The sequence below is a fragment of the Saccopteryx bilineata genome, chromosome 6 (genome assembly GCF_036850765.1).
Source record: "Saccopteryx bilineata isolate mSacBil1 chromosome 6, mSacBil1_pri_phased_curated, whole genome shotgun sequence".
NCBI lineage: Eukaryota > Metazoa > Chordata > Mammalia > Chiroptera > Emballonuridae > Saccopteryx > Saccopteryx bilineata.
In genome coordinates this window covers 47,540,237-47,566,843 of record NC_089495.1, presented here as the reverse complement: position 1 = coordinate 47,566,843, position 26,607 = coordinate 47,540,237, and the positions used below count along the sequence as shown (strand labels likewise).

Below are 26,607 nucleotides of genomic sequence, written 5' to 3'. Positions count from 1 at the left end.
TTTGACAGGAACCACAAACAGTGGGCTTTTTATTTGAGATAGAAGGAAACAATTTTCATATTTCAATGTAAGTTCTATAAATTAGTATGATTGTAAAATGTCTATTGCCTAGTAATAACCTTTGAGAAACAAAATCGCAAATTAAATTGCAGTAGCTAACATTAAACTCTAACTAATTATATAATCTAACCAGACCTATTTGGAACATCTACCGAAAATAGGACTGGTAACTATAATTGGTACTGATTTATAATTACATCTATTATTACATTTGAGACCCTGTAGAGATCATTTAGTCCAATAGTTTTGCATAAGAACAGGAAACTGAATCTACCTAATAAAAGGGGATGGAAAATGATTTGACTTTGGGTGATGAGTATACAACATAATCAAAAGTTCAAATGCTATAGAAATGTTTACCTGAAACCTATATACTGTACTCTTATTGATCAATGTCACTCAAATTAAATTTTCTAAATAAAAATTTTTAAAATGATTTTTCTTATTGATTTTAGAGAGAGGAGAGAGAGAGAAAGAGAGAGAGGGGAGGAGGAGCAGAAAGCATCAACTCAGAGTAGTTACAAGTAGTAATTGGTTCTTGTATGTGCCTCGCCCAGGCAAGCCTGAGATTTCAAAGCTGCATCCTCAACATTTCAAGTTGAAGCTTTATCTATTGCACTACTACAGGTCAGGCTACTACTGAATCTTTTTGTTACTTAAAGTTATTTTAAAATTCATTACTAATAATTTCAGTTTGAACAACTGTATCTTTTTTGGGATTAATTTTTTTCTTTTATTTTTAGTCATTCTACTTTTCTTTAGACATATTTGTTATTTTTTAATTAAATAAAGTATTGTTTAGCCTGACCTGTGGTGGCACAGTGGATAAAACATCGACCTGGAATGCTGAAGTTGCCAGTTCAAAACCCTGGGCTTGCCTGGTCAAGGCACATATGAGAAGCAACTAATGCAAGTTGATGTTTGCCATTCCTTCTTCTTGCCTTTCTGTCTCCCTTCTCTCTTTAAAATCAATAAATAAAATATTAAAAATATATAAATATTGTTTAATAAAATAGGTAAATATTATGAACAATGTTATCTTTCTTGAGAAGATAATTTTCTTTTTTGGTAGACAGAAAACCTTAATGCAGTTGGAGGATTGAAATGATTTCTAAAGTGAAAACCTGAATTGTTTATGTGATGTTTATCAGTGTCCACCTTGTCAAAGGTTTTTTAATTGCAATTACTGTTTTTCCAACCAGATGGAAACACCAAAAACTTCTGTTTAGTTTACTCATTTTTTAGATGTTTCTTTTTTTAACATTGAAAAAGAAACTCTTTTTTATTGGTTTTATGAAATTCAGTCAAAGAATAATATGAATCTAATGGAAAGTCATTCCCTTGAAGACAGAGTCAAATGGAAACTTCTACAAAAACACTAAATTACCAATAATGCTTCAGAGTCTCTGGCAAGTGATTGTAAGAAAAACCAGTCTGCATGAAATTTGGAGAATGTTATTCCTAATAATATCCTTCTTTGTAGTTATGAAAAGGCAACATCTGTTTAGGAATAAGTTCAGTAAATAGTAGAACTGTAACTTCTTAAGAGTTCATCTTCAGCCAGATCTGTGGTGGTGCAGTGGATAAAGCGTCAACCTGGAATACTGAGGTCGCCAGTTCAAAACCCTGGGATTACCTGGTCAAGGCACATATGGGAGTTGATGCTTCCTGCTCCTCTCTCTTCTCTCTCTCTCTCTCTCTCTCTCTCTCTCTCTCCTCCTTCTCTCCTCTCTAAAATGAATAAATAAAGTCTAAAAAAAAAAAAGAGTTCATCTTCAGGAGTCACTTTTCCAAACCTTTTCTTTGCGAAACTCTAGCCCAACACATCCCTTTTTCTTTATATCAAAACTAGTTTTTGCATATTCTATATAGTTCATAGTTTAAATCCATGCATCATGTTCATGATGGATATGGGACATATAAATTGGTGTGGTACAGAATTTGATTATGCTTTTTGCCCTGCTGTCATCCAGCTTGCTGTGATACCTGAGCCTTTCTTAGCCGGGTGAACCTAAGACCTAGGAAAGGGCTTTCAAGTCCATTGGGGAAAAAGTCAGACTTTCACAACTTTTCATTCTTTTCTTTTAAGTCTCCTGAATGAAATGATCTTTTCGAGAAATTGAAGCTCACTGAAAAAAAAAAGAAAGGCTTTTAAAGATGAAATATCACATGTTATTTGAAAAAGGCATTTAAATGCCCTGATTGTTCTCACATCACACTATCATAATACAAATATAAAAAGATATACAAAACATAATACAAAAACAAAAAGAAATCTTTTTGTTTGATGTTTCAACCTCTTGCCCTAAAAAGTTTCACACTTGACAAATGCATAAAGGGGACTGTTTGCATATACAAGGTAGAAATAGTTTCCCTATGTTTTCTTTTTCTCTAGGATCTTGGCCACTTAAATCCAGATTGCCTTAAGAGTATTAATCTTCTGTGCTGGATTTTTGCTAGTAAAAAATTATTGTTGAGGCTAGAGTCAAAATGGAGATAGGATTTTCAAGTGCAATAGGAGTCTTTTGAAAAAAAAAAGTCAATATTATATGTCTTTTAAAAGAAATACCATTACTTAATGTAGAAATCATAAATTATCTGAAACATGTTGACAAATAAAGGGAAAAAAAGCAGTTTTGCCTGACCTGTGGTGGTGCAGTGGATAAAGTGTCAGCCTGGAGCACTGTGGTTGTAGGTTGGAAACCCGGGGCTTGCCTGGTCAAGGCACATATGAGAGTTGATGCTTCCTGTTTCTCCCCCCTTCTCTCTCTCTCTCTCTCTCTCTCTCTCACTGTGTCTCATCTCTCTCTAAAAATGAAAAAATAAAACCAAAAAAAGAAAAATGTTTATATTAAGGGAGAAACAAATTAGTTGTGAAAAAGTAATATGCTGCTTTCAATTATATCAAAAATATATAAAACGATAACTGGATCTATTTGTAGAAAACTTTTACGCTTTAAGATATATATTTATTTAATTAAAAATATTTAAAAACTATGTCACAAACTAATATCACAGTGTTACTTAGGAAATCCAAACTAAATATAAATGTTTATTGCAGTTTCTTTAAAGGTTCTTATAAGGATGTATTCCCAATTTTGAAAAGTTTTAAATAGAGAAGTTTAATTGTTTTTTAAGATTATAGAGCTTATAAGTGGTGGTATTAAATTCTTTCTTATGTCCCTCTGAGTCCAGAGCACAAACTCTTAACTCTTGTTAATGACTGCCTTCTTGGCTTCGATTTCTTCACAGTGATGGGAGCTTACTTCCTACCATAGCAATACCTTCCATTATGGACTACTCTGATGGGTGGAATGTTATTTATTGCAGTATATTAAACTCTTTTCCTGCAACTCTTACCTATTAATCCTGATTATGCTAACTGTGCTATAAAATGACAATGGTACAGCAAGTTAACTATATCCATAAAGTAAGTTTATTGAATTTCTGGCATTTGGGACTGTATAATTTCAGGCTCTGCATATGTTTGACACAACGTTATTGAAAAATTGACTTAAATCCTAAATATGATGTTAAAGAATGTTTTCTAAAACTGAATGTAAAATGTGTAAGTAATTGTATACATAATTATTGATGAATTTATTTTTAAAAGGAACATTTAACAACATATAGATAAATTGTCTAGAGATTTACTTATGTATATTATAAGTTTAAAATATTTTTATTTTAAAATGATTTTAAACTTAGAATACTTAAGAATATACAAAGAGCTTTTTATACAAACAATTTGAGGATAAGTTGCTCACGTGGAGTTTTATTGTCCTCAAATTTAAATGCACCTACATTCTCACAAATGGATAGACTTCTGTAAATACACAACATTCCTTCTAAATGTGTTATGATTTGGGGAAATAAAGAAACATAGAATAATAAATTAGTTATCAGAAAATATTATTTTCAGGATAATTTTTCTTAATTGTAAAAGGTTAGCTTGTTGATAAAAATATATTCTTTATTGTTCTTTGGATTTCACTGCTCAGTTTAAAAGGTAAATTTGCTGATTGTCTCTGATGTGGACAGAAAGCCCACACTTGTGTCAAATCAATTTAATAGAATTCCTGAACCATCTCTCTAGTTAGCTTAGCCAGAATTCATCTCTTTCACTGATGAATAGCATTTATTTCCTGTGTCAGTCCTTTGACATTTATCCCATAGAGCCTTTCATGGTGAATTCCAGTTGCATGTGTCTGTTTATGACCTAGAATGGAGTCTTTAGAGTCGATACCAAGGATAGGTCCAGTGTGATTCAATTTATGTTTACAGAATCCCAAAGTCTTGTTTCTGAAGCATGGTACTGCTTACTATCCAGTCAATGGGTTTACTAGTGAGGAAGAAGGAAGTTTTTATTTTAATTGATCTTGAATACTTCATGATGGGCCACATTGATTTTACCCAAGCACCACATTTTCTACCTTAGTCATTCATTGATGTTTTAAGCTTTGTACCTGTCTGTTAGTTTCTTTGTTAGCATTTAAATGAGTGTGATTTGCTACCTAATTTTATTGCCATCCATTGATATTATGATATTGCTACATATATTTACCTAATTCGTAGTTATCAAAAGTGAATCAAGACATTTTAGTTTTTATTTTAAAAACTATCTTTTGATTTAAAAAATGAGATACTCTATTAGAGGTGTATTAAATCTCCTCTGTTATATTTTGCTTGAAAACCTTTAGGAAAAATGAGGCCTGGTGCTTCATTTTTCATTTTCAATTTTGGAGATTGTACAGCAGACAACAGAAATTTATGTTAATATAACATTTGCTTAAATGTCTTTTTTTCCATCATATAGTTCATGATTGATTACTTTAATCCTTTTGTACTAAGAAAGCACAAACAGAAAGATTGACATTTATCTGTGTTTTTAAAAGTCATGAGAAATTCTCCCTTGGCTTGTAATTGTAATGTCAATGTGACTTAAATTATAAGTCTCACCACCCATTTTTAAATGAAAGGTGAAAGGTGCCTCTTCATTTTCAAATGTCTAAAGGAAAATTACTTTATTCTCAAAAAAATATTTAGACTTAGATGAAATTGTACAGAACATTATAGTTCTCAAGTATTTAATTCCTTCTCATAGAAATTTCACGGCAACTCAGGATGCATTTGGCAGGAGCTTTTTCTAGTGCAATCAGGTTGCTATGGTAAACCTATTATTTTAGGCAAGGAGGACTGTGTTAGTAAAGTACTAATCTCTTTTCTGTTTTATTTGATACTAATTACTCTCCAACTATTGAGCATGTACTGAAAATGTGGTTTTTACCATTTTAAAAAGTAAGAGAAAATAAGGTCATAGAGAGTGTGCCTGCTGTTAACAAGCTGGCAGGTCATTTAAAGATACAATGTTTTTCTTAAACAACCTTATTTTGATCAGGAAATACAGTTGTTTTTCTAGAGAATTGCAATGAGAAAAAAGAGATATATGAATTTTATTGCATATCTGAGGTTAGATTCCCTGTCAGAGCATACAGTAGAAGTGCCCATCTGCTTCTCTTCCTCTCCCTCATGCTTTTCTCTTTTTCCTCCTGTAGCCATGGCTCTATTGGAGTGAGTCGGCCCTGGGTGCTGAGGATGGTTCCAGGGCCTTTGCCTCAGGTGCTAAGAAGAGCTTGGTTGCTGAGCAACAGAGCAATGCCCCAGCATCACCCCCTAGTGGGCTTGCTGGGTCAGTCAGGGCACATGCAGGAATCCGTCTCTGCCTCCCTCTTCTCACTAAATAAAAAAAATAATTAAAAAATAAATTTTATGCAAGTGATTGTAATCTAAGCCTCCCAACATGTTTTTGTTATAAAGTATAAATAGTAATATCCATTATTTATTAAACACACTTTGTGTCAGGTCTTGTCCTGTATACTTTATATACATTACAATATTTACCCTTTACAATAATAGTCCTATGTTATTGTTGTTATTCTATTACCATCAAGAGACCATGATAAATGAAGTTTTACTTATTCGTCCAATCAAACACATTTAACAGTGAATCTGCTAAGATTACAATCCAGATATATTTAAAATCAGAGCCCATGCTTTTAGTTGTATTTATGCTGTAAAATGTACTTCCCTTCTTCTTTCCCTGACTGACTTTAACAGACACTTTAAGATTCTCCCTGGTCACCTTTGCCAGGAAGCATCATCTCTAATCCTACAGGGCGTGAGTACTCATGTATTTTACCTTTATTTCCTCTACTGTTCAAATTATTTTAATGTCCTATTTAATTTTGTATCTTTAACATTTAGCACAATACTAAATCATAGTTGGTATTCAAAAAGTGTTTGTTAAATAGATAACGGGAGGGAGTGTTCAAGTCAGTGCACTTTTTTAAGATTGATGAGGCTGATTGACTATTCTTTAGTAAGAACAAATGTGTGTTGTCTGTGGTGTAATCTGAAGTAGGTTAAAATCATTTTCTACACCTCAAATGTAAACAGACAGAATAGAAATGATTTGTGAGTGTGTGTGTGTGTGTGTTTTCAGTTATGAATTCTGGAGATGATTTCAGTCTTTAACAGTCATTGTTCAGGCACACACATCTATCAAGTGGTGTCTGAGAATTCCTGAAATTTCTCCTTTACATATACTCAGTGATATTACTAGTAGTAAAGAAGAAAAGATTGAATTGGTTGTTAACACTTAATGAAGTATACATTAACCTTTACAATAGTCCTGTGTTATTGTTACAATTATTGAGTTTGTACAGTTAGTTAAATAATTCTCTCCTGTTGTTTGTTTGTTTTTGTTTGTTTGTTTTTCTGAAGCTGGAAACGGGGAGAGACAGTCAGACAGACTCCCGCATGCGCCCGACCGGGATCCACCCGGCACGCCCACCAGGGGCGATGCTCTGCCCACCAGGGGGCGATGCTCTGCCCCTCCGGAGCGTCGTTCTGCCTCGACCAGAGCCACTCTAGCGCCTGGGGCAGAGGCCAAGGAGCCATCCCCAGCGCCCAGGCCATCCTTGATCCAATGGAGCCCTGGCTGCGGGAGGGGAAGAGAGAGACAGAGAGAAAGGGGGGGGGGGATGGAGAAGCAAATGGGCGCTTCTCTTATGTGCCCTGGCCGGGAATCGAACCCGGGTCCCCCGCACGCCAGGCCGACACTCTACCGCTGAGTCAACCGGCCAGGGCCTCTCCTAACTGTTAATACTTGTGAAGATTAGGGTATCTCTTTTGTTTATCTTTGTATCTCCACATCTAGTATATAATAATGGCTGATTTGAAAACAGCCTTATAGAAATGATACATTAAAAAAAGAAGTTTGGAGAGAGTGAAAGAAGGAGAAGGCAAATTCTAAAGATTGAGAGATTTGCAATAGTTGAGATTGTGCAAAAAGAGGAATCCAAGAAGAAAAATATATGCCTGCAAGAAAGAGAAAAGTTGTGTGTGTGTGTGTGTGTGTGTGTGTCTGTGTAAGAGAGATGGGGTGGGGGAGAGATGGAGAAGGTTGGTTGGGACACAAAGGGAGAGGGTAGAAGACAAAGAGGGAGAAAAAAAAAGAAAAAAAAGAAGAGTTATATAGCCTGAAAATCTGATGTCACCTTCACAATGTCATATAGTTGGCTTATACCAGTGTTAGAAAATTAACCTCTACCAGAGATAAACACCTTTTCTTTAGGCAATACCTTCGAATCTCTTCATTTTTATTAGCAAAGAGTCACTCAACCATTTCTAACTATTAAAAAGCAAAGCGATATTAAATATAGAAATAATTGAGAAGTACCCCTTATTTATCACTCTGAAAGATTACCTTTGGATGCCTTGTTTTCACAGTGTAACCTCAAGCAAGACATATATTATCTCATGCTTAGAGATGCATTTTCCTCTTCTGTAAATTGTGGGGTTAGTTGGAGTTCATCATACTTCATAACATTTCTATCTGAGGTCTCTAATTTTGTAAAATATTTAAATAATTATTTCTGCTATAACTGCACTGTGGCAGTTAATAAAGATGAAAAGTAGTGAAATTATTCAATAAATTTTTTGATCCTTTAATTTCTGAAAGTGAGACAATCTACAGTTTATAAAGGTATCAAGTTACTTTTTTATATTATCTAATTATTTAGCAATATTGAGTTATAAGTAGAATGAAAGTTCTGCTTTTACTTACTTTAGCATTAATTATTATTATTTTCTTTTTGGCATATGTCTTGCAGCATCTTGTGGGCAAAATCCAAAAAGCCATAATTGAAGTTTTCCTCATTTATATCTAGGCTATATCAGGTAAAATTTTATTAACTTAAAAAATTTCAGAAATTTCAAGTATTTTAATACTTTTCAGGTGACTTTTCAACAAAGCATGATTATTTTAAATTTGTGGCTTATTTCCATGAGATTTACTTAGAGATATAAATATTCCACTCTTAATAAGAATCATCATGTATTATTTTTATTGTGCATGATCATTTTTATCCTTGGTATGTTTTTCTTGTAGGAATACATTATTTGTATTTATACACAAACTCTTATATGCAGTGATCATTGTCTGTCTTACTAGTTCAATTTTATGTCAGTTCACATTTATATTTTATGTTATTTGTTGCTTTAAAGAATTTAAATAGCATATAGTTTATGGTAAAACTTATCAATGTTTTGTTTTTTTCATTTCCCAGTCATAATTTAATAGTACAGTAGATCCTTGTTATGACATGACTCATCACATATTTGTATATATTGTTGGTCAAACTAAGTTTTTGTTTTTTTGTTTTTTTTTTAATAAATTTTTATTAATGTTAATGGGATGACATTAATAATTCAGGGTACATATATTCAAAGAAAACATGTCTAGGTTATTTTGTCATTAAATTATGTTGCATACCCCTCGCCCAAAGTCAGATTGTCCTCCGCCACCCTCTATCTAGTTCTCTGTGCCCCTCCCCCTCCCCCTAAATCTCTCCCTCCCTCCCTCCTGCGTCCTCTCTCCCCCCACCCCTGGTAACCACCACACTCTTGTCCATGTCTCTTAGTCTCGTTTTTATGTTCCACCAATGTATGGAATCATGTAGTTCTTGTTTTTTTCTGATTTACTTATTTCACTCCGTATAATGTTATCAAGATCCCACCATTTTGCTGTAAATGATCTGATGTCATCATTTCTTATGGCTGAGTAGTATTCCATAGTGTATATGTGCCACATCTTCTTTATCCAATCTTCTATTGAAGGGCTTTTTGGTTGTTTCCATGTCTTGGCCACTGTGAACAGTGCTGCTATGAACATGGGGCTACATGTGTCTTTACGTATCAATGATTCTGAGGTTTTGGGGTATATACCCAGTAGAGGGATTGCTGGGTCATAAGGTAGTTCTATTTGCAGTTTTTTTGAGGAACCACCATACTTTCCTCCATAGTGGTTGTACTACTTTACATTCCCACCAACAGTGTATGAGGGTTCCTTTTTCTCCACAGCCTCTCCCAACATTTGTTATTACCCGTCTTGTTGATAATAGCTAATCTAACAGGGGTGAGGTGGTATCTCATTGTAGTCTTGATCTGCATTTCTCTAATAACTAATGAAGCTGAGCATCTTTTCATATATCTGTTGGCCATTTGTATTTCTTCCTGGGAGAAGTGTCTGTTCATGTCCTTTTCCCATTTTTTTATTGGATTGTTTGTTTGTTTATTGTTGAGTTTTATGAGTTCTTTGTAAATTTTGGATATTAGGCCCTTATCTGAGCTGTCGTTTGAAAATATTAGTTCCCATTTAGTTGGCTGTCTGTTTATTTTGATATCAGTTTCTCTTACTGAGCAAAAACTTTTAATTCTGATGTAGTCCCATTCATTTATCTTTGCCTTCACTTCTCTTGCCATTGGAGTCAAGTTCATAAAATGTTCTTTAAAACCCAGATCCATGATTTTAGTACCTATGTCTTCTTCTATGTACTTTATTGTTTCAGGTCTTATATTTAGGTCTTTGATCCATTTTGAATTAATTTTAGTACACGGGGACAGGCTGTAGTCGAGTTTCATTCTTTTGCATGTGGCTTTCCAGTTTTCCCAACACCATTTGTTGAAGAGGCTTTCTTTTCTCCATTGTGTGTTGTTGGCCCCTTTATCAAAGATTATTTGACCATATATATGTGGTTTTATTTCTGGGCTTTCTATTCTGTTCCATTGGTCTGCCAATACCATGCACTTTTGATTATTGTGGCCCTATAATATAGTTTAAAGTCAGGTATTGTAATGCCCCCAGCTTCATTCCTTTTCCTTAGGATTGCTTTGGCTATTCGGGGTTTTTTATAGTTCCATATAAATCTGATGATTTTTTGTTCCATTTCTTTAAAAAATGTCATAGGAATTTTGATGGGAATTGCATTAAATTTATATATTACTTTGGGTAATATGGCCATTTTGATTATATTCATTCTTTCTATCCAAGAACAAGGAATATTTTTCCATCTCATTGTATCTTTTTCTATTTCCCTTAGCAATGCCTTGTAGTTTTCTTTATATAGGTCCTTTACTTTCTTTGTTATGTTTATTCCTAGGTATTTTATTTTTTTGTTGCAATTGTGAAGGGGATTATTTTTTTGAGTTCATTTTCTAATATTTCATTGTTGGCATATAGAAAGGCTATGGACTTCTGTATGTTAATTTTGTATCCTGCGACCTTACTGTATTGGTTTATTGTTTCTAGTAATCTTTTTGTGGAGTCCTTTGGGTTTTCAATGTATAGGATCATATCATCAGCAAAAAGTGATACCTTTACTTCTTCTTTTCTGATATGGATGCCTTTTATTTCTTTGTCTTGTCTGATTGCTCTGGCCAGAACTTCTAGCACCACGTTAAATAAGAGTGGAGAGAGTGGACACCCCTGTCGTGTTCCTGATTTAAGGTGGAAAGTCCTCAGTTTTACGCCATTTAATATGATGTTGGCTGATGGTTTATCATATATGGCCTTTATTATGTTGAGATATTTTCCTTCTATACCCATTTTGTTGAGAGTCTTAAACATAAAATTGTGTTGTATTTTATCGAAAGCCTTTTCTGCATCTATTGATAAGATCATGTGGTTTTTGTTCTTTGTTTTGTTGATATGGTGTATTACGTTAACTGTTTTACATATGTTGAACCATCCTTGAGATTCTGGGATGAAGCCCACTTGATCATGATGTATTATTTTTTTAATATGTTGTTGTATTCGATTTGCCAGTATTTTGTTTAGTATTTTAGCAACTGTATTCATTAGAGATATTGGTCTGTAGTTTTCTTTCTTTGTGCCATCCTTGCCAGGTTTTGGTATGAGGGTTATGTTGGCCTCATAAAGTGTGTTTGGAAGTATTGCTTCTTCTTCAATTTTTTGGAAGACTTTGAGTAGAATAGGAACCAAGTCTTCTTTGAATGTTTGATAGAATTCACTAGTATAACCATATGGGCCTGGACTTTTATTTTTGGGGAGGTTTTTAATAGTTTTTTCTATTTCCTCCCTGCTGATTGGTCTGTTTAGGCTTTCTGCTTCTTCATGACTCAGTCTAGGAAGGTTGTATTGTTCTAGGAATTTATCCATTTCTTCTAGATTATTGTATTTGGTGGCATATAGTTTTTCATAGTATTCTACAATAATTCTTTGTATATCTATGATGTCTGTGGTGATCTCTCCTCTTTCATTTTGGATTTTATTTATTTGAGTCCTGTGTCTTTTTTCCTTGGTGAGTCTTGCCAAGGGTTTGTCGATTTTGTTGATCTTTTCAAAGAACCAGCTCCTTGTTTTATTGATTCTTTCTATAGTTTTTCTGTTCTCTATTTCATTTATTTCTGCTCTGATTTTTATTATCTCCTTTCTTTGGCTGGTTTTGGGTTGTCTTTGTTCTTCTTTTTCTAGTTCCTTAAGGTGTGAAGTTAAGTGGTTTACTTCAGCTCTCTCTTGTTTGTTCATATAGGCCTGAAGTGATATGAACTTTCCTCTTATTACTGCTTTTGCTGCATCCCAGAGATTCTGATATGTCGTATTTTCATTTTCATTTGTCTGTATATATCTTTTGATCTCTGCGCTTATTTCTTCTTTGACCCATTCATTTTTTAGAAGTATGTTGTTTAGTTTCCACAATTTTGTGGGGTTTTCCCCCCTTTTTTTACAGTTGAATTCTAGTTTCAAGGCTTTATGATCAGAGAATATGCTTGGCACAATTTCAATTTTTTTAAATTTGCTGATATTGTCTTTGTGGCCCAACATATGGTCAATTCTTGAGAATGTTCCATGTACACTAGAGAAAAATGTGTACTCTGTCGCTTTGGGATGAAGTGTCCTGTAGATGTCTATCATATCCAGTTGTTCTAGTATTTCATTTAAGGCCACTATATCTTTATTGATTCTCTGTTTGGATGACCGATCTAGAGCCGTCAGTGGTGTATTGAGGTCTCCAAGTATGATTGTATTTTTGTCAGTTTTTGTTTTAAGGTCAATAAGTAGCTGTCTTATATATTTTGGTGCTCCTTGCTTTGGTGCATATATATTAAGGATTGTTATGTCTTCTTGATTCAGTGTCCCCTTAGCCATTATGAAATGGCCATTTTTGTCTCTGAGTACTTTTTCTGTCTTGTAGTCAGCATTATTAGATATGAGTATTGCTACACCTGCTTTTTTTTGGGTGTTGTTTGCTTGGAGTATTGTTTTCCAGCCTTTCACTTTGAATTTGTTTTTATCCTTGTTGCTTAGATGAGTTTCTTGCAGGCAGCATATAGTTGGATTTTCTTTTTTAATCCATTCTGCTACTCTGTGTCTTTTTATTGGTAAGTTTAATCCATTTACATTTAGTGTAATTATTGACACTTGTGGGTTCCCCATTGCCATTTTATAAATTGCTTTTTTTAGTTTTGTATCTTGTTTGATTCTTCTCTTTTGTTTTTCTATCGTTTGTTTTTATTTGTTTGTATTCCATACTTCTCTCCTCTGTTGCTACCTTTTTTAAGTCAAGTGTTTTTGTGGTGGTTTTTTCAAGGGTGGTTACCATTAAGTAATGAAAAGGGTACCTACCATATTCATTGTAGTACCCTTTCTTGTGAGTATTTCTGCGCTTCATCGTCCTTTTCTACTGTTAATCTTCATCCTTTCTCCCCCCTTTTTTTTTTCTTTTGTTGTCACAGTTTAAGTTTGGTTTTATTGTTTTCTTGGTGGAGCTGTTACTTGTGGTTATGTTTTCTTTTGTTCTTTGAATCTGGTTGGAAAACCCCCTTTAGTATTTCCTGGAGTGGGGGCTTTCTGATGATAAATTCTCTCATCTTTTCTGTATTTGTGAATATTTTTATATCTCCTTTGTACTTGAAGGATAGCTTTGATGGGTATAGTATTCTTGGCTGAAAGTTCCTCTCTTTCAGGGCTTTAAATATTGGGGTCCACTCTCTTCTAGCTTGTAGAGTTTCTGCTGAGAAATCTGATGATAATCTAATAGGCCTTCCTTTATATGTTGTACTCTTCTTTTCCCTGGCTGCCTTGAGAATTTTTTCTTTGTCATTGGTTTGTGTCATCTTTATTATGATGTGCCTTGGAGTGGGTTTGTTGTGGTTAAGAAAACTTGGTGTTCTGTTTGCTTCTTGAATTTGAGGCTTTAATTCTTTCCACAGGCTTGGGAAGTTCTCATCTATTATTTGTTTGAGTATATTCTCCATTCCATTTTCTTTCTCTTCTCCCTCTGATATACCTATTATTCTTATGTTATTCTTTCTGATGGAGTCAGACAATTCCTGTAGGGCTTTCTCGTTTTTTATTATTTTTGAGTCTCTTTCTTCTTCTCTCTGTTGTGCCTCAAGTTGCTTGTCTTCTATTTTACTGATCCTGTCTTCTATCTGGGCTGTTCTATTAGCTAAGCTTGTTACCTCATTTTTCAGCTCGTGAATTGAGTTTTTCATTTCTGTTTGATTTGTTTTTATAGTTTCAATTTCCTTGGTAATATATTCTTTGTGATCGTTGAGTTGTTTTCTGATTTCCCTAAATTGCCTTTCTGTGTTTTCTTGTATATCTCTGAGTATTTTTAAGATTTCTATTTTAAATTCTCTGTCATTTGGCTCCAAGGCTTCCAATATGTTAAATCTTTTCTCCATAGATTTTTCCACATCTATTTGTGTTACCTCTCTGTCTTTTGTATCCATAATGTTCGATTTCCTTTTTCTTATTGGCATCTGAAGGTGGTCTTGATGATAGTGTTAATTGGAATTAATAAAAAATAAAAAGGAAAAAAAAAAGAAAAAAGGAAAACACACAAAAAAGTAATAATTTATTATTTCCCCCTTTTTTCTTTCTTCTCTTTCCCTCCTCTCACCTCCTTAGGGAAATATCGTGATGACCTGTGAATTATATTATGCTAAATGGAACAAAAACTGCCTATAATGGAGGGCCTAATTTGGGGTGAAGAGTTCAAGGGGCAAAAAAGGGAGTAGGGACCTACTAAATACAAAAAAAAGGGGGGGGAGAAAATCTTAGACAAGCATAAAATGATTTGCTTGTAAGTGATGGTCGACTAAGAGATATAATGAGAGGGATGAGAGGGAAACAGAAAAAAGGAGAGAAAAAACAATATTAAAAAATAAAAAATAAAAATAAAAATAATAAGTAAAAATCTGTTGTATTAAGTGGAGCAAAGACTAAATACAATGGAGACTTTGGGTTGGGAGGAATGCTAGTGAGTTAAAAAGCAATGTAAAAAGTGCCCAAAATGCCACAAAAACAAACAAATAGAGGAAAACCAAGAACAAAAGCAGAAGAAGAAAAATAAAGAACAACAAGAAGAAAAAAAACCCCACAAAAACTTGAGTCCCAAATTAAATAATTTGTTCGTGATTGAGGCTTAAATGGGAGGAAAAGTAAAAGGAGAAAAGAAGAAATGAATAGAAAGGAAAAAATAAGAGTAAGAGAGAAACGAAGGAAGAAAAAAAGGAAAGGAAAAAAAAACAAAAGAGGAGAGAGTGAGAGTTAAGGGTTTTGGAGTGTAACCCTAAAGGAGAGTTAGGATGAAGAAAAGAAATAAAATGTAACACTCATGGGTAGTGTAGTTCAAGAAAAGGGTAGCATAAGATGGGCAGAGAGTAAAAGGACCGAGGTGGAAGAAACAGAAACAATAATAAAGGCAATAAGATAGAAGAAAGAAACAACAACAACAAAGAATTAGTGGAACAAGTTATAAAGTCTGTGGATTTTTCTTGATTTTGAGAGGTTAATTTCTTCGTTTTTTCTTTTCTCCCCCTCTTCCTGGTCGGTGACTCTGTACCCCAGGTTCTGCCCCTGTGTCACTCTTAGGTAGGAATTTGCAGTTGATGGTATTCTATGGCAATGTCATATAATTGGCTTTATTCTCGCTGGTAGTCAAGGCTTGTTGGCGTTTGCAAAGTCCAACAATGAGAGAGTTTGCTTTCCTGGAGTCTCTTTCCTAGTCTCCCCTTCCTGAATTAGCAGCCTGGTGATCCAGCTATGAGGCTGCCACTGCTTCTGTCTGGGGAGTAAGAGGCTCAAAGACCTGGGAAATCCCCACTCTATCCTCACTCAGCGCAAGGCTCTGGGTAAGGCTCTGGCAGTCAGAGCCTCCAGCGTAATCAGGTGGGGCTGGGAGTCAATTGTTGTCAAGGTGACTGTTCAGCGCCTATCATTCAGTTGGACCACTCAACCCAGGCTTTCCACACTTGGTAGCCTGTTTTGGCTGGGAAGAAGAAGCACTAGTCGCTGTTTGCTTTATGGATCTTAATATCTGCCAAGTCCCTCTTGTTAGGTATATCCCTGAATATGGAGGCTCTGTCAATCAGAAGTTGCCCCCGCCCCTTTAGCGAAAGGCACTGAAAAATATCACGCCTCTTGTCTTGGATCATTGAACTGGGAGAGATCTTATCAATTAGAGCCCCGTGGGTGCGTAGATTTCGTGGGTTAAGCTAATTTCAGTGATTGGATCCATAGCTGTGCTCCAGAAAGTATTTCAGGCTGTCTGCGGGCCCCTCCCCCCAGCGCTTGATTGTTAGCTTGAATGGCTGGGTGAGGTGCCCCGCCCATGGAGAGAATCTCCTGACTAGGAAAGACAGCCTTGGTGCCCCTCCCGGACCGCGGCTGGGGGGGGCGCGCACGTTTTCTTGGCACACCAGTGGCCGGGGACCGCAGCACGGGGCGCGAGCGCGGTTTCTCAGCACACCAGTGGACGGGGACCGCGGCACGGGGCGCGTGCGCGGTTTCTCAGGGTATGCTGGGGCGGCTGCCAGTGCCCAGGCTGCCGTCCGGAGTGTGGGCGGGCAGCTGCATGGGTGGGTTGACTCACCACAGGTGTACTCTCTCCTCAGCTACAGTCCTTTTGCTTTCAGTGTGTGTGTGGAACTCCGGAATGCTCCGAGGATAAATTTCTGTGTTTCTAGTTGATAAATTTGTTGAGATTTTGGGGAGATCTGTCGGACGCACTGCTCACGGCGCCATTTCCATGACGTCACTCTATCAATGTTTTTTTTATTTTCATTTTTAATCAGTGAAAGGAGGGAAAATAGATACAGACTGTCTCATGTGCCTCAACTGGAATCCACCCAGCAAGCCCACAAGGGGGTAATACTCTGCCCATCTGGGGCCATTTCTCTGTTGCTCAGCAATTGAGCTCTTCTTAGAGCCTGAGGTGAGACCATGGAGCCCTCATCAGCACCCATGGCCAACTCGTTCCAATATAGCCAAGGCTGCAGGAAGGGAAGAGAAAGAGACAAAGAAGCAAGAGAGGGAGAGGAGGAGAAGCAAATGGGTGCTTCTCCTGTGTGCCCTGACCTGAAATCGAACCTGGGACATCCGCACACCAGGCTGATGTTCTACCATTCAAGCAGCCTGCCAGGGCAAACTTATCAATGGTGTTATGTTTCTAGTTTGATGTCATGTTTAGAATAGTCTTTTTTATCTGAGGGTTTTGAAAACTACTTATATTCCTGTCTAATATTTTATGTTTTAAACTTTTACACTTAAATATTAAATCTTTTGGGAATTTATGTAGTTGAAAGAAGTTAAGCAAAGGAACTGATTAATTTTGCAACATGGCCCTCCAGTTATAACAGCCTTTTTTCTTGAATAATCTATTATGTCCAGAAAAGTATATGACATTAATTTGTAGCATTATGAATCATTGTTGAATAATCACACATCAAACCATGCCTTTAGGTACAAAAGTAGAGTCATGTCTGAATCCCTGGAGCTTCCTCTTACCTCTCCCCGAATACCACACACACCCTCTCCTATAAAGATGAACATTATTCTCACTTTCATGGTAATAACCTCTACTTCTTCTTTAGTTTTCCACCTAAGTATATATTTCTAAATACTGGTGGTTAGCCTTGCTTGTTTTGAAATTTTATCATTTAAAAATATTTATTATTTGTGACTGACTTATCACACTTTACACTTTTAAGATTAAAGCATGATGTGCAAGTAATGCTGCTTCCTTCATTTTAGTTATTGTATAGTTATTGTATATACTGATACTGGCCCAGGCAACTTAGCCCACTTGGTTAGAACGTCGTCCTGAAATAACAAAGTTGTGGGTTGATCCCTCGTCAAGGCACACACAAGAAGCACCCAATGAATTCATAACTAAGTGGAACAAGAAACAAATGCTTTCTTTCTCTCTCTGTTCCTTCTCCCTTCCTCTCTCTGTCTTTCTATAAATCAATCAACAAATAAAAATAAAAATTTAAGCCCTGGCCAGATAGCTCAGTTGGTTGAAGTGTCATTCTGAGATGAGAGGTTGCCAGTTTGATCCCTGGTCAGGCCACATACAGGAACATTTTCATGTTTTTGTCTCTTTGTCTGTCTTTCCTTACCTCTCTTGCTCTCTCTAAAACGAAAGAATAAAAGAAAGAAAAAAAGAAAGAGAGAGAGAGGAAGGAAGGAAGGAAGGAAGGAAGGAAGAAAGGAAAGAAGGAAGAAAGAAAATATAACTGATATTTATTATATTTTATTATTGATGAACATTTTGGACATTTTTGTTTTGAGATTTCTAAGAATAGCATTGCTCTGATTGGTCTGATACATCTCTTGGTACAAATGTGTATACTTTTCTCCAGGGAATATAACCAAGAGTTGAATTTTTAGTTCATGTATTATACATTTTGACTTTGCCAGATAATGCTAAATAGTTTCTCAAAATATTTGGTAATGTATACTACCACCAGTGGTAAATAAATAAATAAATAAATAACCAACATTAACCCTGCTTTGTATTTCCAAACCACTGCCATAGTTGTTATGGTTTGTTCTTAAATGCTTGTCAAACTGTTTGGTTTGGGATAGAATTTCATTTGCACATAGAGCTACAAACTGTGCCTTTGGGAAATGTATTGACTTAGATTTTTTTTCTATTTTATAAGTGTGAAATTTGAATCATTTAAGAAAAATCTATTTTGATCAGTACTTCTAGATATCTGCCTATTTTATTACTCTTCTTTGCTAGTATAAAATCAGCCTTAAAATATCATTTATAAGGGTTGTAGTTCCTTATAAAATTATATCACTATACTTTCTGTATGTTCTTAAAGATTATCTACTTTATTAAAATTTAATAGGAGTGGGTAGATTCAGTGTAGAGTAAATGTATGTAAGTTTGGCTGGATGAAATTGATGATGTGAACTAAATTAATTTTTCCTCAGATAATTTTTATCCTTTCTCTCTTTCGAATGGTATTTCAAAAAATTGGTTCATTTTTATTTCTTTGAGTATATCTCCTTTATGTTTGTCTATTTGTTATAAAATGACACAGTGCTAGACACATAAACTTACATTAACCTTTGTTCTTATAAGAATAGTAATTTGATAGTCATTTGAGAAGCCATAGTTATAGCTTCAGAACATTAAAACACTTATTGAAATAAAATATAAATAATAATATCAGTTTATAAATAAAAAAAGAGATAGGACCCAAATTCTTGTTTTAAAAATAGATGACAAATAACCTACATGTTCGTGTTTCTTTCTACAGCAAAAGAAATCTTTGCTGGCAGCAAACAGCTACAAACCTCACTATCAGCCCATAAAAAGCTCACTATCTATGGTAGGGTTCAGGCACACTTACCTAATGTAAAGTTTGCATTCATTGATCTACTAGTGGTATGAACAAAGCACTACAGGATCAGAGAGAGGGAACACTCTGCCAAGGAACCAAACAGGGATGGTAAGGAAGCTTTCATAGAGGAGATAAGATTTGAGCTGTCCACAGAGCACTGCATAGGGTTTTATAGAAAAGTGGAGGGCATGACAGAGAAGTGCAGTGCATAAGCAGTCCCTGAACATTGGATATGACTTGGAAAGATGAGCTGGACCCAATGTAGACAGAATACTCTGTTGAGAAATTTGATTTCTGTCTTAAATCTCACATGGGACCATGATGTGAAAGGGAACTACTTAATCATAGATATGTTTTTGTTTTTTTTAATTTTTTATTTATTTATTCACTTTAGAGGAGAGAGAGAAAGAGAGAGAGAGAGAGAGAAGGGGGGAGGAGCAGGAAGCATCAACTCCCATATGTGCCGTGACCAGGCAAGCCCAGGGTTTCGAACCGGCGACCTCAGCATTTCCAGGTCGACACTTTATCCACTGCACCACCACAGGTCAGGCAATCATAGATATGTTTTTAAAAAGTAGGTCTGACAGAATTTTAAATTGTAAGGAGAAGATAGTTAAAAAAAGGAATAAATCAAGTATGTCATCAAATTTTTTAAGTCTCGGTGTCAGATTAGATGAGGATGATCTCCTAGATAAAAGGACTGAAGAAGAGGAGTAGGTTTGTAAATAAAAATAATGAATTTGCTGTGGGACACATGCCATTGATATAACTGGGGGAAACACAAATGAAGGTACACCATTAAAGCTCATCGGTTGTGTGAATAATACCAAACATGTACTGGTGGTTATTGTTCAGTGCATTATATAATATTGATTCAGATATTATGAAGACACATGGAAGTGCATTAATTCTGCTGTATTTGTAAAGGTGCATGAGTAAGAGGTGCAATTGTTATGGATTTAGTAAAATTTATTTTGAAATTTGAAGGATGAGTGGAAATAAATTTATCTGGCAAGTATACGTCTTGGTAGTGCCTGAACTGAAGTTGTGAATTGAAACAGCAAAATAATTCACCTTAAAATGTGGACTTTACAAAGAATTTACTCTTTTTACCTTTCTAGCTACCATAAATGATCTTTTCTTAATGAATGATTGTTTGGTTTTCCATTAGTAAATACTATATTTTATAAACTACATTACAGTTACATCCATAAAATCAATTCAGCTATTAGTTGTCTTAAGGTGTCTTTTTAACACTTCAACAAAAATAAGAATGGAAAAATTTAATTATTCTCTGATATCTGGAAAAGATACATGAGTTACAAATTTATCAGGGAAAACAATATACCAAGGACTGAATTTTAAGGCTATCCAGCTTTGCAGAAGAAAGGCAAGGCAGAAACTATCCATTGTGAAAACGACATACAGATATTTGAACACATATGCCAGTATTTAGTTCATCCTTTCCAGAGAAGCACAGATATGTTTCAGAAAACTTCCTATAGGCCTTAAAATGTTAATGAAGTTGTCACTATAATTACATATGCCTTCAAAGTTAAAACTTGAGGTTGTCTTGGTAACTGACACTATATTATCTCTCAGGAGTGAGGTGATTGATGTTTCTGACATCTGTCTATGAAGAACTAGTTCACTGTACCTGTCCATACTGCTGATGATTTTAGAGTTTGTCTCTTTCTCCATAGTCTCGATTATTACTGTCAGTCACACATCTACCCATGGTGAGAGCTAGCATGTTTATGCATGAAGGTAACTGGTGCTCAATAGATCTGGATTCTAGCACTAATACTTCCCACGTCTACTTCTCTAGTCTGAGGCCAATCGTTTAGCCTTAACATTCTTGAGTTTACTCCTTTATTAAAGAAATTGCAGTGGAGAGTTCATCTTCCTAACTTTTTAGAAAAAAAACACAAATGTGTGCTGCTGTATTTTCTCCAGAGAAAAAGATCTGGGGTCTACCTGTTAGAGTTCTTGATCGCAAACAACAGAAACTAACTTTATTCATTGGAATGGAAAAGGATTTTTATGAGAAGGGTTTGGGCTCAGAATGCAATCGTGGACAATCAGCTCATCAACACTCTCAGGAAGCAAGGCACTGCCCAGAACCAGCTTCTGCTGCCATCACTTTTGAACACCAGCTGCTATGTGCCAAGCTTCACCGCTCCTGGACACTCACTACTGTGCTACTCCACAGACCATGCGACTTTGCTTGCAGTCACTCTAAAAAATCAAAGCCCTGCCAAGAGTGTCTGCTGTGTCCCTGTTCTGTCTGACAGGGAATAGGAAGAGGAAATGTGTCATTAGGCAAGGAAAGGGGCTTTGTCTTCCGCTGAACTTGGGACTGCCTCCAAGGAGAAAGAGAGACTGGTTGAAAGGCAGCCAGAACAACAGTATCTATTGCCATATCTTTCACCAGTTCTCAAAGAGATCGTGACCCCAACACTTCTGCCAGAAGAGATTATGAATCACTGCATTAGATTATCTTTAATTACAGCTCTGAAATTATATGATTCTAAATACTAATTTTTCTCTCTCCCATCATCTACCAACTCAGAATTTCTTTAACAAGATACAAGTGCAACAACAGAATGATTAACAACATTGTGGGGTCAGCCCTGAAGCATCTCATGATCATTTCAGTGGGTGTGTAATTATGATGGTTTTGCTAATGGCAGAGTAACAGATGTCTCGAACTAGTCACCCAGCTGAATTTTTGGCCAACAACTACAAATTCCTTTTTTAAAAAAAAAAGGAATATTTTTTCTCATACAGTCTTCTGGTACTGTGTTATGAGTATATTAAGGTGCCGTATGGCTCAATAGTTAGATGTTCACACTTCATGATGAATGAGAATGGATATAAATTTTGAATCCATCCCTTATGAACTGGGTCACCATGGAAAGTAACTTGGCCTCAATATGTCTCTATTTTCTGTTTAGTAAAATAATGATGGTAATGCTAGTCAGTGTGTGGTATTATGAAAACAAAATCATGAAATTAAAGGAATTACAATGTTTGACACCTAGTTACAGCTCATGAAATGATGATAAAAGTCATAAGGCTAATAGTTCAGGAATTCCCAAACTATGAACCAAACTCATTCTATAGAAAGGTTTTACTTTCAATTTTTATGTCAAGAATGATAAAAATTTATTAGGTCATGTGCTTTGACACATGCTCCATGTTAAAATGTGCTGTTTTAGCTATAAAGTTGATGCAAAACGAACACTAAAATATTATGTTGCAATGTATCAATGAGCATTTTTTTCTTTTTGTGGTAGATGCACCCAAAATAAAAATATTTTTTAAAATAACCACATTCTGCTAAATTACGTCAGAATAAATCAATTCAGTTATGTTAAATGGTATCATTAAACTAAGTTGAGTATGAAATATCCCAGAGGGTTTGATGACTGAATTAGTCTTCACAGATGAATGGAAGGAACAAAAGGCAGAAAGTAAATGTGAAAAACTCTGAGCCAGCAATTGTCACTTTCATTCCCGACCAGCTTGGCATTTGTGTTTGATTTTCAGTTTATTATAGAGGAGTCACAAAAAGTTCTTTGCTGACCTGGAATCAGCTTCGAGCTAGTTCAGGAGGTCTGGGTTTTATTGTGTGCTTGCTTCCTTGAAAGTTCTCCTAAAGAAAGTGCTCTCCCTTTGTATTCTGCAGGTAAATGTGAATGTGGCAAGTGTACGTGCTACCCCCCGGGAGACCGCAGGGTGTATGGGAAGACATGCGAGTGTGATGATCGTCGCTGCGAAGACCTTGATGGTGTGGTCTGTGGAGGTGAACAATTTAACTAACAGCCTTCTTCTACTCCGTGCAATTTGCTTCACCTGCCTTTTTTTATTCTACTTATCCTTGTAAAAAAAAAGTTCTGTTAAAAAGAAGATAAACAAAAATTAATACACAATTAGACCTAAAAGCAATATACAGTTAAGTTTATCATGACCTTTTATTTTCTTGGACTTTTGGTTGGGCTTGTGCAAGTACACAGTATGCTACTGATAAAAGATTGTTGAGACTAAACTAAGTTCTGTGGAGATAGTAAAAGGCTTTGCTGCCACTAAATAGTTCCAAATGATTTTTATTACTCTACTCATAAATATGGGGGAAGTAGGTATCACCTATAAACTTGAACAAAAAAGAAGTACGGTAATTCCCTAAGTTTAATTAGAAAATCATAGGACATGAACAATATCTTAGTTTCCATTGAGGCTCTGAGACCCAAATAAGAGCTTACTGAAAGTAAGAAAACTGTGCAAAGAAAAAATAAAGCAGATAGAGGTGGGCAGCCAGAGTAACAGCAAAACTGAGAGTCCTGAGGTTGAAGGTGGACAGAGTCTACACGATCTTCATCCAAAGGAGGGAGCAGGAGTCAGCATGATTCTTGTAGCTCAGTCTTGCAAACCTGATATTGTATTGTAGAGATGATACATGTTGCTTATAGCTTCTTCCAGGTTTCCAGTACAACTGGGGTAAACTGAATGTCCAGTCAGACTAAGGGAATATAACTGTATCTCTTCAAGATAATTATAATAATGCAATTGGACACTTTATTGGAAAGAAAAACCCAAAATGTCAGGTACAGTTTATGAAAGGCAGGGACACTATCAGTAAGTACTACCTATCTAATATCCATGTGTATCTATCTAGTCTCTCTCTAATGGACTATAAAATGTTTACAATTTAACCAAAATTCTTCTTTCTTTTCTTTGTGAGCCAAGGCACAGACCTTTTTAACAACTGTTGTGCCAGGTGGTTTATCTCAAGCAGTCTTCATGACAGCCACCTGAAGTAATTGTTCCTGCTGTCTTCATCTTACAAATGGAAAAGTGAGTGAGGCTCAAAGTGTTACTGTCTCATGACCAAAGAGGGGTAGACCCAGGATTTGAGTGCTGTCGTACCTTTCACAGATCTTTCCCTAGATCCCAGTTTTCCCCAGAGTGACAATAAACTGTTTTGACTTTATCTCAACATTACTTTTTGTTTAGATTGTCCCTTCACTGATATTAGTTACCAGAAGTATCTAAGCATTTTCTTTTTGTTAAGTGCATTATGTATATTGACTCACTGAATTCTCACAATGCTGTATGTAAAGCCTGCCTGGCACCTAGAGAATGCCATGTGCACGTCTTTGCCCTTCTTATCGCTGACCTTTTCTCTGCCATACAGTGTCTACCTCATGTCGGTCTCCTTGCCTATCTGCTTTGGTGACCGGGTTGAAATGGTTGGTATTGTAGAAACCTTTGCACCCACATACCCGTTACACATTCCAGTGAGTACATTTTTCTTGTTTGTTTTTCTTGTTAATTCACTTCTTAATCTTTCTTCATTATGGTTAGTCCTATTGCGTAGAGAGAGAGTTCCAGGAGGGAGAGGACAAAATATCTTCATGTTCATGTTTTCCTAGATCACATATAGCGAGAACAGCTACCTATAATTTACAATCCACACAGACACTCTGCTTAGTATTCCTCAACAAGATAGGCCCAAGACACAGTCAGTTCTTATTATTCGTGATTGTTATGGTCTATAAAGTTACCATGAACACTGAATTAGTACATACTATATACCATTGCTCCTAAGGGAAATATAGGTCTAAAGTCCTGCTTCTGGCCACAGCATTTTCATCAAGATCAATAATACATAACCTTGCTTTATGTATGTTTCTGTACAGAGACACCTCGTTGACTCATTAACATAGAACTCATGGCCAACAACCCTATAACTCATGCCTGAACAGAGGTTTTATAACACACATATTTCCTCAGTAAGGCATATCACAGCCTTTTTGCACTTAGGTACACAGGATAGCACTTCAGAACTGTAGTTAGGGGCTATCTTCAACATTGAAATCACTAACAAAAAGCACAAAAATGTGAAAAAGCATGAAACCAAATGTATATGCTGCAAAAAGGACACTATTTTACAGTGCAAGAGCTGTAACAGAAAGCAGAGCATGACTTTCTTTGACCTTAGCTGGAAATGTAAACCTCAGTCAACTCATTTTTTTTGCCATTCTGTGTTCTCAGATGTCTTGAAAATTTTCAAAAACATTTCTTGGGGGACTATAAATAAATTTTAGTGAGAAAGCAAATTTTCAAGCATGGAATATGCAAATGATAATTACTGTAATTCTCCTAAACCTCACTGGAAACATCACCTCCCACTTTAGCTTTGCACTTGGCCTCAAATTATGATTTCTTTACAACAAATAATAAAGGTACTGTACTTTAAATTCCTATTTTTCTGAACATTCCTTCATAGAAGGAATTATATGAGCCTTGATATGATTATTATATTATATTCTTAAATTTTCTTTATATCTCAGTTATCTGTAAGGAAAATATAAGAGAAACCCATAATTAATTTTTGGAGCTATAGTAATTTTAGTACTAAAGTATATAACATAGTAAACCAATTGATAAGGAAATCATAAGCTCCCATGCCTTTCATAAACATTTATGTAGATGTATTTAAATATTTAGAAATATATATGGCAATATTGTACAATAGTTAAGACTATAGATTGAAACAAGGTTTTGTTTTTTCCAACCCTGAGTTACTATTTCTCTAACTTGAGGCAATTTACATAACCCCATTTTCATCTATGAAATGATGATCATATTGAGCTACCTTGTAGGGTTGTGAGATTACAGAAGAATGTACCTGGTACATAGTGTCATACATATACATATATATTATTATCACCATTATTATATACATATAGAGAGTGTGACAGATATAACTAGCTCAGGCAGAAATTTATACTGTGTTCACTGTAAACTTTATGAGATATGTGAAAGAGGTCCATAATTGTTTGTCAATGCCTTTTGTTACAACAGTTATTTGAAACTATGACTATCTGGTCTTTGATTTTGGGTGGCATTGATGATTTCTCCTTCTGGTCTTTCCCTTCACACTTGACACTGTGCTATCAAATCAAAGTGGCTGTCATTCATCTCAGAAATACTTTTAGTGTCTTTTACTCTGCAGTGCATCTTCTGTGAGAAAGCTTCCCGTAGATCTGCCCAAGCATGGACAAACACAAGAAGAAACTGGTCATTAGGGAACCTAAAAGCAAAATACACATTGGCAACATTTCTGTATTTCTCACTCTATCTAAAAATATCCATCATCATAAGAAAAACTCTTTTATTATTTAGCAATATCCTATTATGTATATAGCACATGATATAATTAAATCAACAAATACCTATTGCATACTTATTCTGTGTAAATCCCTGTACTAATCTTCAAGTACGCACATGTCCTTAAATATTTTTGAACACTTGATGTCATTACCACTGACCTACATGCTAGTATTTTCCTTGGTTCAACCTTAAACCCATGGAAACTTGCTCCATCTCCAACCATTCCACATGATTGACTCTCCCTGATTATATTAATAATTTCTACCTCCCCAAATTCAGGGAGAATTTTTAGTTCTCTTTCTGCCGCACCATGTTTTAGCATAGAGTTGTAGTTATTCTATTCTGAAATCCCCTTGA

At 35.5% G+C, this 26,607-nt stretch overlaps 1 protein-coding gene across 1 annotated transcript in view; it reads left to right on the top strand.

Annotated features, from left to right (window-relative positions):
* Positions 1 to 26,607, top strand: part of ITGBL1 (integrin subunit beta like 1) — a 234,985-nt gene that overhangs the window by 188,784 nt on the left and 19,594 nt on the right. The window contains exon 8 of the mRNA XM_066234693.1: positions 22,763 to 22,879. Coding sequence (XP_066090790.1) covers positions 22,763 to 22,879 — 117 coding nt within the window. The remainder of the gene's footprint in view (positions 1 to 22,762; positions 22,880 to 26,607) is intronic.